Source organism: Rhyacophila brunnea, unplaced genomic scaffold (genome assembly GCF_057557595.1).
Source record: "Rhyacophila brunnea isolate RB1 unplaced genomic scaffold, BYU_Rbru_1.0 scaffold_13, whole genome shotgun sequence".
In the NCBI taxonomy this organism is placed as follows: domain Eukaryota; kingdom Metazoa; phylum Arthropoda; class Insecta; order Trichoptera; family Rhyacophilidae; genus Rhyacophila; species Rhyacophila brunnea.
This window is the reverse complement of record NW_028232785.1, coordinates 22,016,024-22,031,131: the sequence shown is the minus strand read 5'-3', so window position 1 is coordinate 22,031,131 and position 15,108 is coordinate 22,016,024. Positions and strand designations below refer to the sequence as shown.

Below are 15,108 nucleotides of genomic sequence, written 5' to 3'. Positions count from 1 at the left end.
AAACTGAGCCCCAAGGCGGGACCGAAAACCGAACGTTGTCATATGATAATGTCGATCCCGGGAAAGGCTCGAGAGGCGCTGCTTAATGATGGCAGACTTTTCATGGGGTGGAATTCGTTCCCTGTGCGTGACTTTTGCGGATTTGTCAAGTGTGCCACTTATACGGACACATGGCGAAGGGATGTAACGCTAAGGTTATAACGTGCGGTCACTGCACTAGAAAAGGGCATGACAGAGCAGACTGCCCCACCGCTGACGATCTGGGCTAGTGCCCTGCGTGCTCGCGCCACAAGAAGCCGAAATATTTGTAATTGACACCGCACTGACTGTGTTGCATCTCTCGCATCTATCCAATCAGCTCTTCGCGGTGGCGGAGACTGCTAATAACAGGGGGCTCTCTATTGTAGTTATATCTGCGTATTTTCAGTACCTAGCAAAATAAATAGTGAATAATATTATGAATTAATATAAGAAGGTAACTTTACATATTTATCCATCAACCAACTAAAATATTTATAGCAGATTATTTTCCTAAATATTTAAAGATATTTTTATTTATCCTAAAACACACTTTAAAATGTATTGTTTTAAACTAAGAAAAGGCTGAAAGAATATTATTTTCATTCAAACTGGCTCAATTTAACTAATTTAGTAGAAACAGGCAAAAAAACACACGACGCAATAAATAACAATAGCTTTAGCGTTTTATGATTGTATTTTAAATCATATTCATTAAATAAACTTAAAAAAATTGGCCATCTGAATACATATATTTTTGTTACTTACTGTTTTTAATTGGTGTTTTTCCTCGCTTTCTGTAAAGTTTAGTTTTGCATAACATATACTTAATAATGCCTTTTATCCTACAGATTCGTTAATATAAATGAAACACATAAATTTAATTGTGCACATCTTTAAAAGACGAGGAAAAAGGTTTCGTTATTTTTATGAACATCATATATACCTGACACCCCGGAAGCCCGGGTAGGGAAGAGAGTCGGGGCCGCACAGCCAGATCCGATCTCCGCGCTCGACTCTCCGGTCGCCCGGGCGTCAATTACGCCCTGGTTAGCGTGCTGTCGGTCGATTCGTGTGAGTCACACGACCAGCTTCCACCCTTCGACTACCTCAGTGATTGAAATTGTTTAGGGCGGTCAATAGAAGCTGGATTTTGTGTCTGGGAAGAGCACGTTTAGTGTAAGGTTTGGCCTTGACAGTTGATTATGGTGGATCTTCCCAATGAAACACACGTTGTTCGTAGCACAAAATTTTATTTTTAACTTATAGTATACAAAAAAGGTACGTACACAACACACAGATACACAATATTAAGTTTTGCACGGTTTATAATTTTTCAACAGCCCTTAATTTATTAATGATGGGCGCCGTAGGCTGTGTCAATTAAAATTTAAGAATCAACGGGACACGAAGTCCGTCGGGTATCGGAGACTCGGGTTTACTGCCCGCCAGACTGGTTATGTCCCCGTTCCAGCCTTATCGCTGTCCCTCTCGATCTACCCCTGGACGCTCATCCCTCTCTGTCGTTCTCGCCTGCGGCAGAACGCTTGGGCCTTTACTTGGGTTTTACCTAAAGGGTCGTCCAAGTCACCTTTTTTCCAGGTAGATAAAAGTTACAGCGATTTTGGAGGGATTAAGTAACACTAGGTATCTGAATACAAATACGATTTAAAACTAAAGTTATTTCCTTTGAGTCTCGATCATACCAATCTCGCAGGTCCAACCTTTATCTCCCTATCTAGCAATTTATATATTTATAGATAATTAATAAAAAGCATCTTATGCATAGAGCGGCGATAGAAGGACTTTGGCTTGGCGGACTATAAGAAACATGAATGTGACATCCATAGCTTCGCTCGTACTTTGCCCTTGAGGGGTCCTCCATACACGTATAAACGTGGTGGTATCATACCTATATACTATACATGAATAAAAATGACTAAAACTTCCAATAAAGTTACAAATTCGCTTTGTCAAAATAATATATAAGGGAATATGTAGGTCGGTACCTTTCAAGTACTTTACCTACTTATATTGTTTGTAATTTCATAATCTTCAAAATACTTATTTACGGATAATATACACATATTATAAAGTTCAATTATAATAACATGAAATCGAGAAAACGCCGAAAGATATTATTTTCACAAACCAATGCATTATTAATATTTGTTTTTTTTTTAATATGAATAGGTAGGATACACAATAAATTACTTAATTATGCACATTTAATAAGATGTTCATTTATATAAATTGGGAGTGGTGAGCCCGGGATGCCGATATCGGCAGAATGAAAGCGTCTTCCGTCAGATGCTGTTTTTGGTGCTTCCGATATAAAAGCAGCTTTAGTGTCCCTGCCACATAGCCTTAATTGGCCTTAATGGGTTTAGGTCTGTTCGGAACGGGCGTGTGTTGCTTGATTTGACACATAGTCGACATCGCTGGGAGCAATAGCTACTCGAATTTTGATCTCCAGCATAGACACAATTTTTCAACGTAGACGTTAGAGTCTACGTTAGATGTAGGTGTTTTCTTTCTTGTGTGGCTAAGTGTTGTGATTACTTGCGATATTCTTTTATTGTAAAAAATGGGAAACTATATATTCCTATTAAGATCAATATGCATTTTTATGTATCTTGATATCGTACAACGAAATTCGTATTGTTAAGGTTTTCCACTAGAATGTTGTCTCAATTTATGCCTATTGAGGTAATTTTTTTGATCGAACTTTTTAAAACACACATCGCATTGATGTGGTTTTTCACCAATATGTGTCATTTTATGTATTTTTAGAACATCAATTCGAAGGAACTTTTTAAAACACACATCGCATTGATGTGGTTTTTCACCAGTATGTGTCATTTTATGTTTTTTGAGAACACCAATTCGAAGGAACTTTTTTAAACACACATCACATTGATGTGGTTTTTCACCAGTATGTGTCATTTTGTGTTTTATAAGATCACCAATTCGAAGGAACTTTATTAAACACACATCGCATTGGTGTAGTTTTTCACCAGTATGTATCATTTTATGTATTTTGAGAGCACTGCCTTGTACAAATGTTTTAAAACAAACATCACACCGATGTGGTATTACACCAGTATGTGTCATTGTATGTATTTTGAGAGAACCAATTTGTTGGAATGTTTTTAAACACACATCGCATTGATGTGATTTTTCACCAGTATGTATCATTTTATGTATTTTGAGAACATCAATTCGAATGAACTTTTTAAAACACACATCGCATTGATGTGGTTTTTCACCAGTATGCGTCATTTTATGTTTTTTGAGATCACCAATTCGAAGGAACTTTTTTAAACACACATCGCATTGATGTGGTTTTTCACCAGTATGTGTCATTTTATGTGTTTTAAAGGCACTTACTTCCCGGAATTTTTTAAAACAGACATCGCATTGATGAGGTTTTTCACCAGTATGTATCATTTTATGAATTTTGAGAGCACCCATTTCCCGGAATTTTTTAAAACACACATCGCATTGTGGTTTTTCACCAGTATGTGTCATTTTATGTTTTTTGAGATCACCAGTCCGAAGGAACTTTTTAAAACACACATCGCATTGATGTGGTTTTTCACCAGTATGTGTCATTTTATGTATTTTAAAGGCACTTATTTTCCGGATTTTTTTAAAACAGACATCGCATTGATTTGGTTTTTCACCAGAGTTCGTCTTATATGACTTAAGATGCTGAGACTTTGTGCACGAACTGAAGTGACAATTTAGATCATTTAAAGATTTAAACACTCCACAACAATCATTGCAAATAAAGTTACGTGGAAAATATGTTACTCTTCTCAATATAATTCGAACCACCTTTGGCAAGAATATTTTTTTAACTTCTTTTTTGACGTTTTGTTTATCTATTGTTAGTATTTCAAAATGCTGTTGCTTCATATCTTTGATGTTGTTGGTTCCATTTGCTATTTTGTTGTAGACCATGTTTCTGTCAACTGTATCTTTTCTAATGACGGCCAGTGGTTTACTATGAATTACTGTGAAATATTGCTGAGTAGACACCTACAAAAATAATTGGTAGGTATTTTCAATTCAATAATATTAAAATACATAAACTATGACTGTGTTCCCTGATATTGTATGGATACTATGTGTTTTGACATTTAATTGCTATTATTATGAAATGTTTAATAAAATTTTTCGGACCCTGCGATTATCTGTATTTATGGCACCTAACTCGAGCAAGTCAGCAGCTATGTCTATCTCGGACAGCAGGTGTACATAGACGGAAGCATGCACGATGAAATTGCTCGAAAAACAAAGCTGGGACGGAGTGCTTTCGGATACCTGAATAGTATCTTCAAGAGTGACCTACCATTATGTCTTAAGCGTAGGGTGTTAACCAATGTGTGCTACCCGTGCTCACGTATGGCTGCGAGACGTGGACCCTTAACACGAGAGATGTCCAAAGGCTAAGAGTCACACAGCGAGGCATGGAGAAGTGTATGTTGGTAAATTCCTCGTAGAAAACAAATTAATTTGCATTAAAATTTGTGAAACTATATTATTTCATCACCTGTTTCTATTCACTGTGGTAAAGGCCTCCTCACGCTTTCTCCATTCTTTTTGGTTAATTATTTTTCACGGGCACGTGATTTCATCGAACTTAAATATCTTGTCAATATAGCATATTATTATAATTCTAATTATCCTACGTTCCTCTAAAACTACTGGATTATTGCATTCATTCAGCGGTCGTTTCATCTGCGATATATTATGTCCGGCCCATCTCAATTTAAGGGTTGGACATACCTAAATACGCCGCAGACTCTTGATTGCTCATTTATTCATTTGATCCTTTTTCTGTATTTGTGTGTGTTCGTCAACATATACGTCATTATTGTGACAGATTGTAAGAATCTTAATTTTTCGGATTTTCTGTTAATAATAATTAACAAGACATAAAAATTTGAATGCTTACATTGGAGACTAAACACCCTGCTATTTAAACTCAACAAAAGGTTCAGTTCAAACGTTTTATGCACTCTGCCGATAATTTCGATACGTATTATACCATCATGTATCCTAGTAGGAAAACATAATATACACTAATAAAATAAATTGCTCTTGAAATTATTACAAATTCCTACAAAAATAGTCGGTAATGTTATTTCTAAATTTGACAATTTTTATTATTTAATAGAAAACAAATCTTACCTAGTAAAGATACTTAATTTTATTATTTGTGTAATGGAATACATAGTAATTTTTGACTGATATTTATGACACAAATAAGTTAAATAGGTAATCTTTTTTATGACACTTCGAAATATTGAGTTTTTACAAAAGACCGATAAAATTTTGTGGGAATATTAACTTTTTATAATAATATTATGACTTCGGCTAAGATCAAAATAAATTCAAACATTAAATTATTGAATGTGGGCCTAAGTACAGCACATGTACATAATATTTTTGCAAATATGACAATATAGCCAGTATTGTTATTATATTATCACTTTAAATATGTCTCGTAGACAAAATCATTAAATTTACTCACTTCTAAGTATCCTGGGAAAATAATTTTATTTGGCGGGATGTCCTAAAAGGATTAGGCGGGCTTTCACAGAGACGCATTTATTGGCCGCAATAAAACATTAACAAAAATATACAAAATGCAGTCAAAGAAACATTTATTCGTTTCTACATAAATATTGAATAATTTCTTTTAATTTTAAATTTTTGGGCTTAGTGCCTTATATTATACCTATATATTATTATAATAGAAATTTAGGAAAAGATGAAAAATAAAACGTCGTGTAGATGGTGAAATGTACACAGAATAATTTCTTCGTTTAACTTTCCCATTGATTAGCGACTGAGAATTTTTATCATCAATTACAAATAAGTATTAAGTACCTACCTATGTAATCTTTGTGTTTATGACTAGTGACCTAATTGGTATTAATTTATATGATTTTATGATCAACGGTTTATAATTATCGTTATTTTCTTTAAAATTTAATTAGTACTTATACCATGTCTGATCGCGCAAAACATATATTGCATTTAGCATCGGGTGGACTTCAAAATAAATTATCAATTAATTTTGAAAAATCTAGTAGTGGTGAGAGTGGTAAGTACATACATTAACATACTTTTTACTTATTGATTATGATTGTTTTATTATTATGAAAGTTATTAGCTATTTAATCCTAGTAAAATTGGACAGAGTTTACATTTTGTATAATTACCTAAATAAAAAAGAATTAGATATGAATGAAAATTGATATTAAACCCTGTTTCTTTGAAAGTTCATAATGAAACGCTTAGATAATGATATCCACTATTTAAAGAAAATACTATTTGATAACCAATTAGCTTATGTTAATATTAAGTTGATTAATTTATAAATTTAATGCATAACGCAATGATTGCTGGTTTGCGCCAACCCTCTAAAATAATTTAATTTTGTGCATTTCTTCATTGTAATTCATACTTATCTGTATTTTTATATATTTAACTACTTTATTATTTAAATGAGATATTTTATGAATATCTACCAAATCATGGTATCTAATGTGCTTGTGTATTGATTTACAGATTATACTTGTATATTGGATGAAGCAAGTGGCGTATTCTGCAATGTGAAAAACATGGTGAATGATGAATCCCTTGACAACGATGAAGTCATAGGTAAGCATAATATGATATAACCACTATAACAACGTAAGACTATTAAAATATTATTCGATTCTTGGTGAAGAGACTGTGTGTGTATTAACCACTTATTAAAATATAGTTCAATTTATGTAATATTATTTGACATAATTTGACAACAAACAGGACCGTTTTTTTATGCTTCAATAGAAGATTTTATTTTTTTAAAGATTTTGTGTTGGTTTATAAGTTTTATAACACTATCCAATCAAAGTAGAAGAAACTAACCCTCATAGGTAGTAAATTATGGGGAATAAGTATTTGAATTATATTGCGTTTTATATTGATAAAACATATTTTTTTGTTATATATGTAGCAGACGATCTATGTATTTTCTGAATACCACGAAATATTGAAATGTTAGAAAAGATTTAAGTTTTAATATTTCTGAAAAATAAGCAATTCTATAATGTTAGGTACTGTAAACTCATCTTTAGGAATGTTTTTTACTGGTATCACTCTGTTATCTACTTTTTTAATCATAGGGCATATACATTGAAGTATTAAATTATAATTTTATATTTTGTTTTTACAGATTCTAACGATACGACAGATAAGGATTACAATTCTAGCTATTCAGAATACTGTCCCAGTATAATTTCGTTTACATCAAGTGGTTCAGATATTGACGAATATTTTAAATGCGCATCTCCTGAAGTTTTGGATTACTTAATGGATGAAATATCGAAACCGCAAACTGATTTAATACAAACATACCGCAATGATTATCAAGATATTGCGATTCCGTCCACTTCAGTGCATTGTAATGACATAATCGCCATTCCAGAAATCATAATGGACAATGATACCTTGACAAATGAAAAACCAAATAATCCCAATTCGACTACACATGATGAAATGATGTACGATCAACGTATTCTCCATCTAAAGGTGCAAAGAGAAGACATAAAGAAATTAATTGGAAAAAAAAATATTTTGAAAACATCAATCAATACTGGCTCCACATATATTTCGAAGGCAGGAAAAATAGTCGATTGGTGTATAAAATATCCAATAAAAGTAATAAAATGTGAGATATTTGTATTAGCATAAAATAATTATTAACATTATGATTGTTCTTTCCATATTTTTAATTTAAATTGTGTTATCAATAATCCAATAAAATTAATTAAATGTGATTTTTTTGTATTAACATAAAATAATTATTAACAATATGATTGTTCTTTCCATATTTTTAATGTAAATTGTGTTATCAATAATCCAATAAAATGTGATTTATTTGTATTAGCATAAAATAATTATTGACATTATGATTGTTCTTTCCATATTTTTAATATAAATTGTGTTATCAATAATCCAATAAAATGAATAAAATGTGATTTATTTGTATTAACATAAAATATTTATTAACATTATGATTGTTCTTTCCATATTTTTAATGTAAATTGTGTTATTATGTATAAAAATAAACATTTTTTCTCTCTCGTAGTTACTTGCGTTATAATTTAATTTCTTACATAACTTTTTTTATCCTTCCATAATTACTAATTTCCTGAATAATTTATATTACTTATTGTACATATTAACAATATTTATATAAATAACTAAAATAATTACATTTTTTTTTTGATTTTTTAAAAATTATCATACTTAGATACTTTTCTGTAATAAAAACTTCGTACAAAATAACTGTATGTCAATATGTCTCCTTACTCTTTGTCAATATTTTGTATTCACGCTGTCCTATTTCGAGCTAAATAATGCGCTATAATGGTTGTTCCGTACAAGAGCACGATAACTATGGTTGTGTTTACTAAAATCGTATAGAGTAAGAAAAACGCGACGTAAAAAACCGTTCTATACCAGAATATAAGTCTGCTGTGCGGAGTCAGTGATCTATTTTGTCCGCGCAAAAGCATGTTGAACCGAGTCAAAACATCAAGCGCGTAATATTATTCCAAATAAAAACGATTTTTGGTCATTATCTTAGCTGTTAATCAATTAATTACCATTAAATTTTGATAGAAATATAGATCATAAAATGGTCTATCTGATTTACTGAAATAAGATTAGAAAAAACTCACTCATTTTATATGATGAATTTAATAGCGTAAATATTTTAGTTTTTTCGCTCTCCTGAACATTTGTGATTTTAGACTTACACCGGTTTTTCCTGGGGCCGTCGATATAAAGGATAATAAGGCTTCAATATTATATAAATAGATTATCTACAATGTTTAAGTTATGTAAAGTATAATGCTTTGAAAATACCATAAAACTCCATTTTGACCTTCGTTGGGCATGTGGGTCCGTAACGGTTTTATTATTAAGGATATTTGCCGCATATGAAGTGAGGACCAATTGAGAAGAATCTCTACATCCATTTTATCCACAAAAAACGTAACGTTTGGTGCGATTGACACGATAGTGGCATCATCGAAAGATATTGCTTAAAAAATGAGACCTGAGCCTGAGTTACGGTCAATGGAGATCGTTACCTTCAACACATATCCCAAAAATCATTTACAAATGTTACCCCAATATCATATTTAGATCTTTCGATTAAAAAATAAATAAAAAGACAACCTTTATGATTGGACGTACCTGATCTAATGGCCTGCATTGTGGATGAGAGCACCCATGTTGAGTGTTTTCATTTTTAATCTGGTGGATTCCGCCGTCAACAAATTCAACTTTGTTGACGATTCCCTCATTATTCTCAGACTTTATATTGATCAAACCGTCGTCACGATTCTGAAAATAATAGAATTATTAATAATATCTAACAGTATCATCATTATGACAAGCCAGTGTCAATCCACTGCTGGAGAAAGCCTCCCACATCTCTTTTTTATGGTAATAAAATATGAATTAACCCTGAGTGTCCACTTGGAAGCTGACGAGAGCGTCCTGTTTTGCATTTAATATAACAACACAAATTTAGCGTTTAAATAATAAGGCGGTTCGACTTTGTTCATTATTTTACAAACAATAATATTACTAACAAAACAAAAATAATATGCTAGTAAACACAATCAGCAACTCGTTAAATGTCTAAGTTTCATTTATTGCTTTAGTGCTAGAACACAGTGGTCATGCGGGCGGCGGGGTAGTGTTGACCTGTGTCTCCCTGATAACTATCTTAGAAATAGGGAGCGTCAGTTATTTATTTTTACCAAGGTGCAGAACTAACCAGCCATTGGCCATGCCAATTGGGAGGGCGATAACTATGTTCAACCAAATTGATTCGGGTGCTGATATATTTCACTTTCGTGAAGGTGAGTTTAGTGGACGCTATTTTATAAATTCTTAAATATGGTCAGTGTACTTCTTTGAACTTCTATACTATGTATTATTATATTTTTACTGCTTTTGTATGTTTATATTATGTTCTCTTTTTGTATTTTCATTTTTAGCCCCTATATTACTTTTATTTTTCTTTCTTCTATATAACAATGTTTCATTTCATGTTGTGAACGTATTAAATTTATAAATTGTAATGTCCACAATATGTAAAAAAAAATCGGTGCGTGAAATTATACTTCTTTGGCGTCACAAAACAAAATAATCGCACACGGTGTTAGTTAAAATTCACATCAACCAAAAGTATTCAAACAGTAAAATATTTTTCAACTAAATAATACCAAACAAATATAACGTACCTGTCACACTTAAAAATATAAGTAAGCTTAGTTATGACAGCTAATCACATAGAAAAAAAGAGTACAATTCACAACCCGAAACAATATTTTTCACCAAGCAAAATTATGGTCGACTATGATAGCATCATTGCGCGAGACGTCATATTTCAGATCTGTCAAATAAAGTATGATAGAAGAATCGAAGTTTTAATAGCCCCCCCAGATTAACTAAAACTAGAATAAAGGAAGGCCGCTTTTTGGAATGCCGCTTGTTTATTTCAATACATCTTAACTTATATCACTAAATAAATTATGTACTTAATTATTTCTCGTTATTTTTATTTTGTTTTGGCCAACAATTATTCGTCACCTAGGCAACGGAGCAATTTTACTATCAAACTTGCGTTTATAAACAGCTAATTGATTCTCAGTTAACTTCGTACTGTGAATTACTTTCGTAACAGCTCTCAATTTCATCTCTACCAATCACCCAAAAATAAATAAATTGAAACTCAAATGTATAACCGTGTGTGAAATGTTCATAGATATGTTCATGCGAGTCATTCCAACAAGTTTGCCTAAAAACCAAAGACAATACACTATCATAACGAATGGCAAGAATTTTTTTTTTCACTATGTTAAATAAAAGATATATTCTTATTATTTTTTGTGCTTCGAGTGTAGGTATCAATTCCGATAAGAGGCAACATTAAAAGACATTTTCGAATCGTCCATTAAAAACATGATGGAAATTGCGCGCCTGGTACTGAGTTGCGAAAAAATAAAGTGAGACAATTGAAATCACAATTGTCTGGTCAACAATCTTTTCTCAACAAGTTTAATGAAAAATCCAAAGCAGCTACTGTGGCTTCTTTGGTAGTAGCAGATGTTTTAATGAAACCTAAAAAACTCTTCAAAGATGGTGAAATATTTAACATTTAAATAAAACTGAACTAATGTCTTCAATCAATGACATATCATTATCAAGAAATACAGTCATGCGAAAAACACAAGTGATGAGAAGGACTTGGAAGAAATTCTACAGGAAAACATTAATAAATGTAAATTCCTATCTTTTCAATTTGATGGATCTGTAGATAATTGGTTTTTGAAGATATGTCTGCTTCAGAAGAATTATTAACAGTTTTACCACTGAAGGAATGAACCGGAGGAGAAGATATAATAATTAATGCATTTTAGTCGTATATTAATCGTACTCGATTCCTATTCATAAACAAGTATCGATAACGACTGATAGAGCTCCTGCTATGGTTGTGAATCATGTTCGGTTTATTATTTTGTGTAAAAATGATGAACTTTTATTAGTTATCACACATGAACACACTTTTATTAGTTATCATTGCATTATACACCAGCAGGCGTTGTTCAAAAGTGTTAAACCTGAATCACGTGATGAATGTTGCTTTTAAAATTGTGAATTCAATTCGTGGTAAAGCTTTACAAAAAAGGCAATTTCAATCAACATAAGAAGAATGTGGATCAGAAAATCGCGAACTTTTGTTGCATGCAGATGTAAGAGGGCTCGCACACCAGAACTCGCCGCATGCGTATTACGACGAATTCGTCGATGTGACGTCATCGTAAACCAAGAAACAAACGTTATCAAATGGAGCTTCGCAGATTGGCCGATGCAACTGCGACGCTGAGACGATCCTTCATGCAACATGTCGCATTTGCTACAGCCTGCATGTTGTATCTAAGAAAAGTCGACTCCGCGCAAGCGCACAGCCTGCGGCCATCGGCCATTTCTGTCTCTGTCTCTGTCTACACTTTCATTGCTCGCTCATCGCTGGTCACCGCGTTTGACGTTTGTTCATACAATCAACACAATAACAATGGCAGACGAGAGACTTCTCCTTTTTCGCGTTTGACGTTTGCCGCTAGGCAGATGTGCGAGGTTGTAGCATGCAACATTTGTCGGCGGTCTTAGAAGATTTGATTTATGGCCGTCAGGCACACAAGGCGAGTTATGATGTGCGAGCCGGCTAAGGTGGCTAAGCCAGCCACGATTTTTAAATGAATCACAGATGTGATGGTACCTGACATTAAACGGTATTTAACAAAGAAGGGAACAGAATATTATCAACTACATGACAAAACATGGTTGCTTGATCTTGCCATTCTGTGATATTACAAAAAAAAAAAAAAATCAATTGAATCTACAACTTCAAGATAAAAAAAGTCATTAATTGATTTGATTAGTGCAGTGAATACATTTAAAACAAAACTTTCAGTGTATGAACAACAATTAAAGGAATGTAATTTTTTTTTTTTTATAATATGAAGTTCAAGTGTAAAGATATGCAAAATATAATGGTTGGTCACTATTTCAATCACGTCATATCAAGGTTGCTAACGGAGTTTAGTGTGAGTTTTAAGGATTTCTCTAAATTAGAAGGTGTTGCTATATTTATGGCGTTCCCTTTAATAATTGCATAAAGGCGGAAGAAATAGCCATAAAAATTAGTGTTTTATTATAAATCGATTCTACACACCTTGCCACACCTGAAGGAGAAAAAATATTGACACTAAAATGCGATGTGGTCCTGAAAGCCAGAGCTTTAAGTCATGATAATTTTCGGAACCTAATTTGTGAAAACAAATATCTATCTCTTTGTCTCTCTGTCTTTGGAAAGTTGCAGCATAAAGTGCTTTTAAAGCTTTACATTTTTGAGCGAATCGGCATTTTTTCTTTAATGAATGCAATCAAAATGAAACATCGCTCACGGTTGACTAATGATGATTTGACTGCGTGCTTACGTCTAGCGGTAACTTCATATCACGTAAAATGCGACAAAATTGCTAAAAATATGCAATGCCAAGATTCGGATGAAAATTAAAAAAATATTTTAAGGTTTCTAATATTCGATAATATACAGGTAAAAAAAAAACCCAAGATGGCCGCGTGGCTTAAGCGCCGGTCTATAATGTCGAGGGTCTCAGGTTCGAACCCTGGGTCTGGCAAGTACACATGTTGTTTTTCAATTTGTGTATGAGTCAGAGTATGGACCTAATCCATTCATTCAAATCCATCCATTTCTCGTAAAAATAAAATCTGTTAATACAAACCTCCACTCCGTGGAGGCCTATATGATCCTATTAGGATCGGACATGGTCAACAAACAAATTGTGTAACTATGTGGAAATTACAGTAAATGTGTACTTAATTTTCTTTTAAGCGAAATACTTAAAAAATTCGATTTTTTCGTATTTTATTTTTTTAAGTAATATAATATATGTTTTCATCATCATCAGACGAATCTTCCGACGACGATTCAAAAAATAATGGGATACAATGAAATAAATCCATTGTATTGAAAACCAAAAATACAAAGTACTAAATCTAAAATATTAATATTAACATATCACGATGATCTTACACATGCCGGAGAATGCTGTTTTTAGGCATGTCGATTTTCCTTAATCCTACAAAATATTATATTAAAAGTCAAATGTCGAGAAAATAACAAACGAAATATTTGTAGAAAATCTTAGATCGATATCGTTTTCAGGTTATGTATACTTTTTAATGATTTCCCGTTTGACAGATCGTCTTAGTCTATGAACCGTTCGAATTGGTTTGAAGTTTCATGTCAAACTATTTCTGATGGTCCGAGAACGGTTTGATTTTCAATGATACACTGAACCAAACGTCAAATCTCAAACCATTTCCGGTCTCATACAATTTGTATGTATATTGTCTATGGTTTAATTTGATTAGTTTCGTACAGGTTGAAAGAAACGAACCTGTCGTTCTCTTTATTTCGACACGTCACTCACTAAAGCCGCGTTGACACGGTCCAAGTACGATCCAAGTACACTTGGATCGAGTGCCATCCAAGTGACAGCTTCATACTATTTATTCCTATCTAAGCTACTTGGACCCCGTCCTACTCATCCAAGTTAACTTGGATAGGAATAAATAGTATGAAGCTGTCACTTGGATGAGACATCTTCATACTAATTATTCCTATCCAAGACTACTTGGATCGTACTTGGACCGTGTCAACGCGGCTTAATGCACTGTGTTCGGACACTTTTCAGTTACTAATTCACTAAATCACTCGACCAATCCGAACCGGCCATTACCTCGTAATCGTAAAAATCAATAACGTGTCCATTGCAGTTAGCCGAGAGCCGTTCTTTGGTGCCATGATTTTCACATAAAAAATAATCTATGCATTGAAAAGGGCATTTATCAAAATATTTTGTTGCATTTTACATGCCTAAGTTGAGAAACTTTCCTTTGAATCCAATCATAGTTCGATATAAGTAGGTATTGGTAAAAACTAACCTCAAATGCGGGACTATCAATGTCAGGAATCTCTTGTTTTATATAAATGTTTGGGCGCTCTCCGGCTACATTGCAGCTTTTCTCCCTTTCTGCGTCTGATTCGCTTACGTCTGGTTCAACTTTGACATCCATTTTACGTATTTTATTACCAAATGATTAATTGTTATTCCCATGCAGTAACCACGCGAAAACAATGACAATGTCGCCAACTGGAATACAATCTTTTCATTCCATAGATAATAATATACAATCAGCAGTGTTGCCATCGTATTGTCATATAATTATAATTATTGGCGATTGAAGATATCCAATAAAGTATTTCTTTTAAATGTGTTAAATTATTAAATTGTTACCTACCGCCTTTTCGGATATGTATACAAAATAACAGTTCATTCGAAATAAAAAGGTTTTCACAAAAAAATAAACAAAAATATACCTAGGTACCTAATTAGATTCTTTATCATCATTTTT

At 32.9% G+C, this 15,108-nt stretch overlaps 1 protein-coding gene across 1 annotated transcript; it reads right to left on the bottom strand.

Moving 5' to 3' along the window:
• Nucleotides 1-346: 346 nt before the first annotated feature.
• LOC147076925 (uncharacterized) lies at nucleotides 347-14,853 on the bottom strand. The gene is made up of 4 exons (XM_085940943.1): nucleotides 14,638-14,853; nucleotides 9,286-9,435; nucleotides 3,682-4,062; nucleotides 347-430 (listed from the first exon to the last, which is right to left on the bottom strand). The coding sequence occupies exons 1-4, from the start codon at nucleotides 14,767-14,769 to the stop codon at nucleotides 347-349; spliced, it is 747 nt and encodes a 248-aa protein (XP_085797069.1). The 5' UTR covers nucleotides 14,770-14,853.
• Nucleotides 14,854-15,108: the final 255 nt, after the last annotated feature.

What these genes read in the sequence shown, in the direction of transcription:
- LOC147076925 (XM_085940943.1), bottom strand. Translation starts at nt 14,769, where the DNA reads ATGGATGTCAAAGTTGAACCAGACGTAAGCGAATCAGACGCAGAAAGG. An exon ending in AATGCAGGCCATTAGATCAG is followed by an intron (nt 4,063 to 9,285) that starts GTACGTCCAATC and finishes TTATTTTTGTAG; the next exon opens with GTGTCTACTCAGCAATATTT. An exon ending in AAAAACCAAATCAATGCGAT is followed by an intron (nt 431 to 3,681) that starts GTCTGTTTTAAA and finishes TTATTTTGCTAG; the next exon opens with GTACTGAAAATACGCAGATA.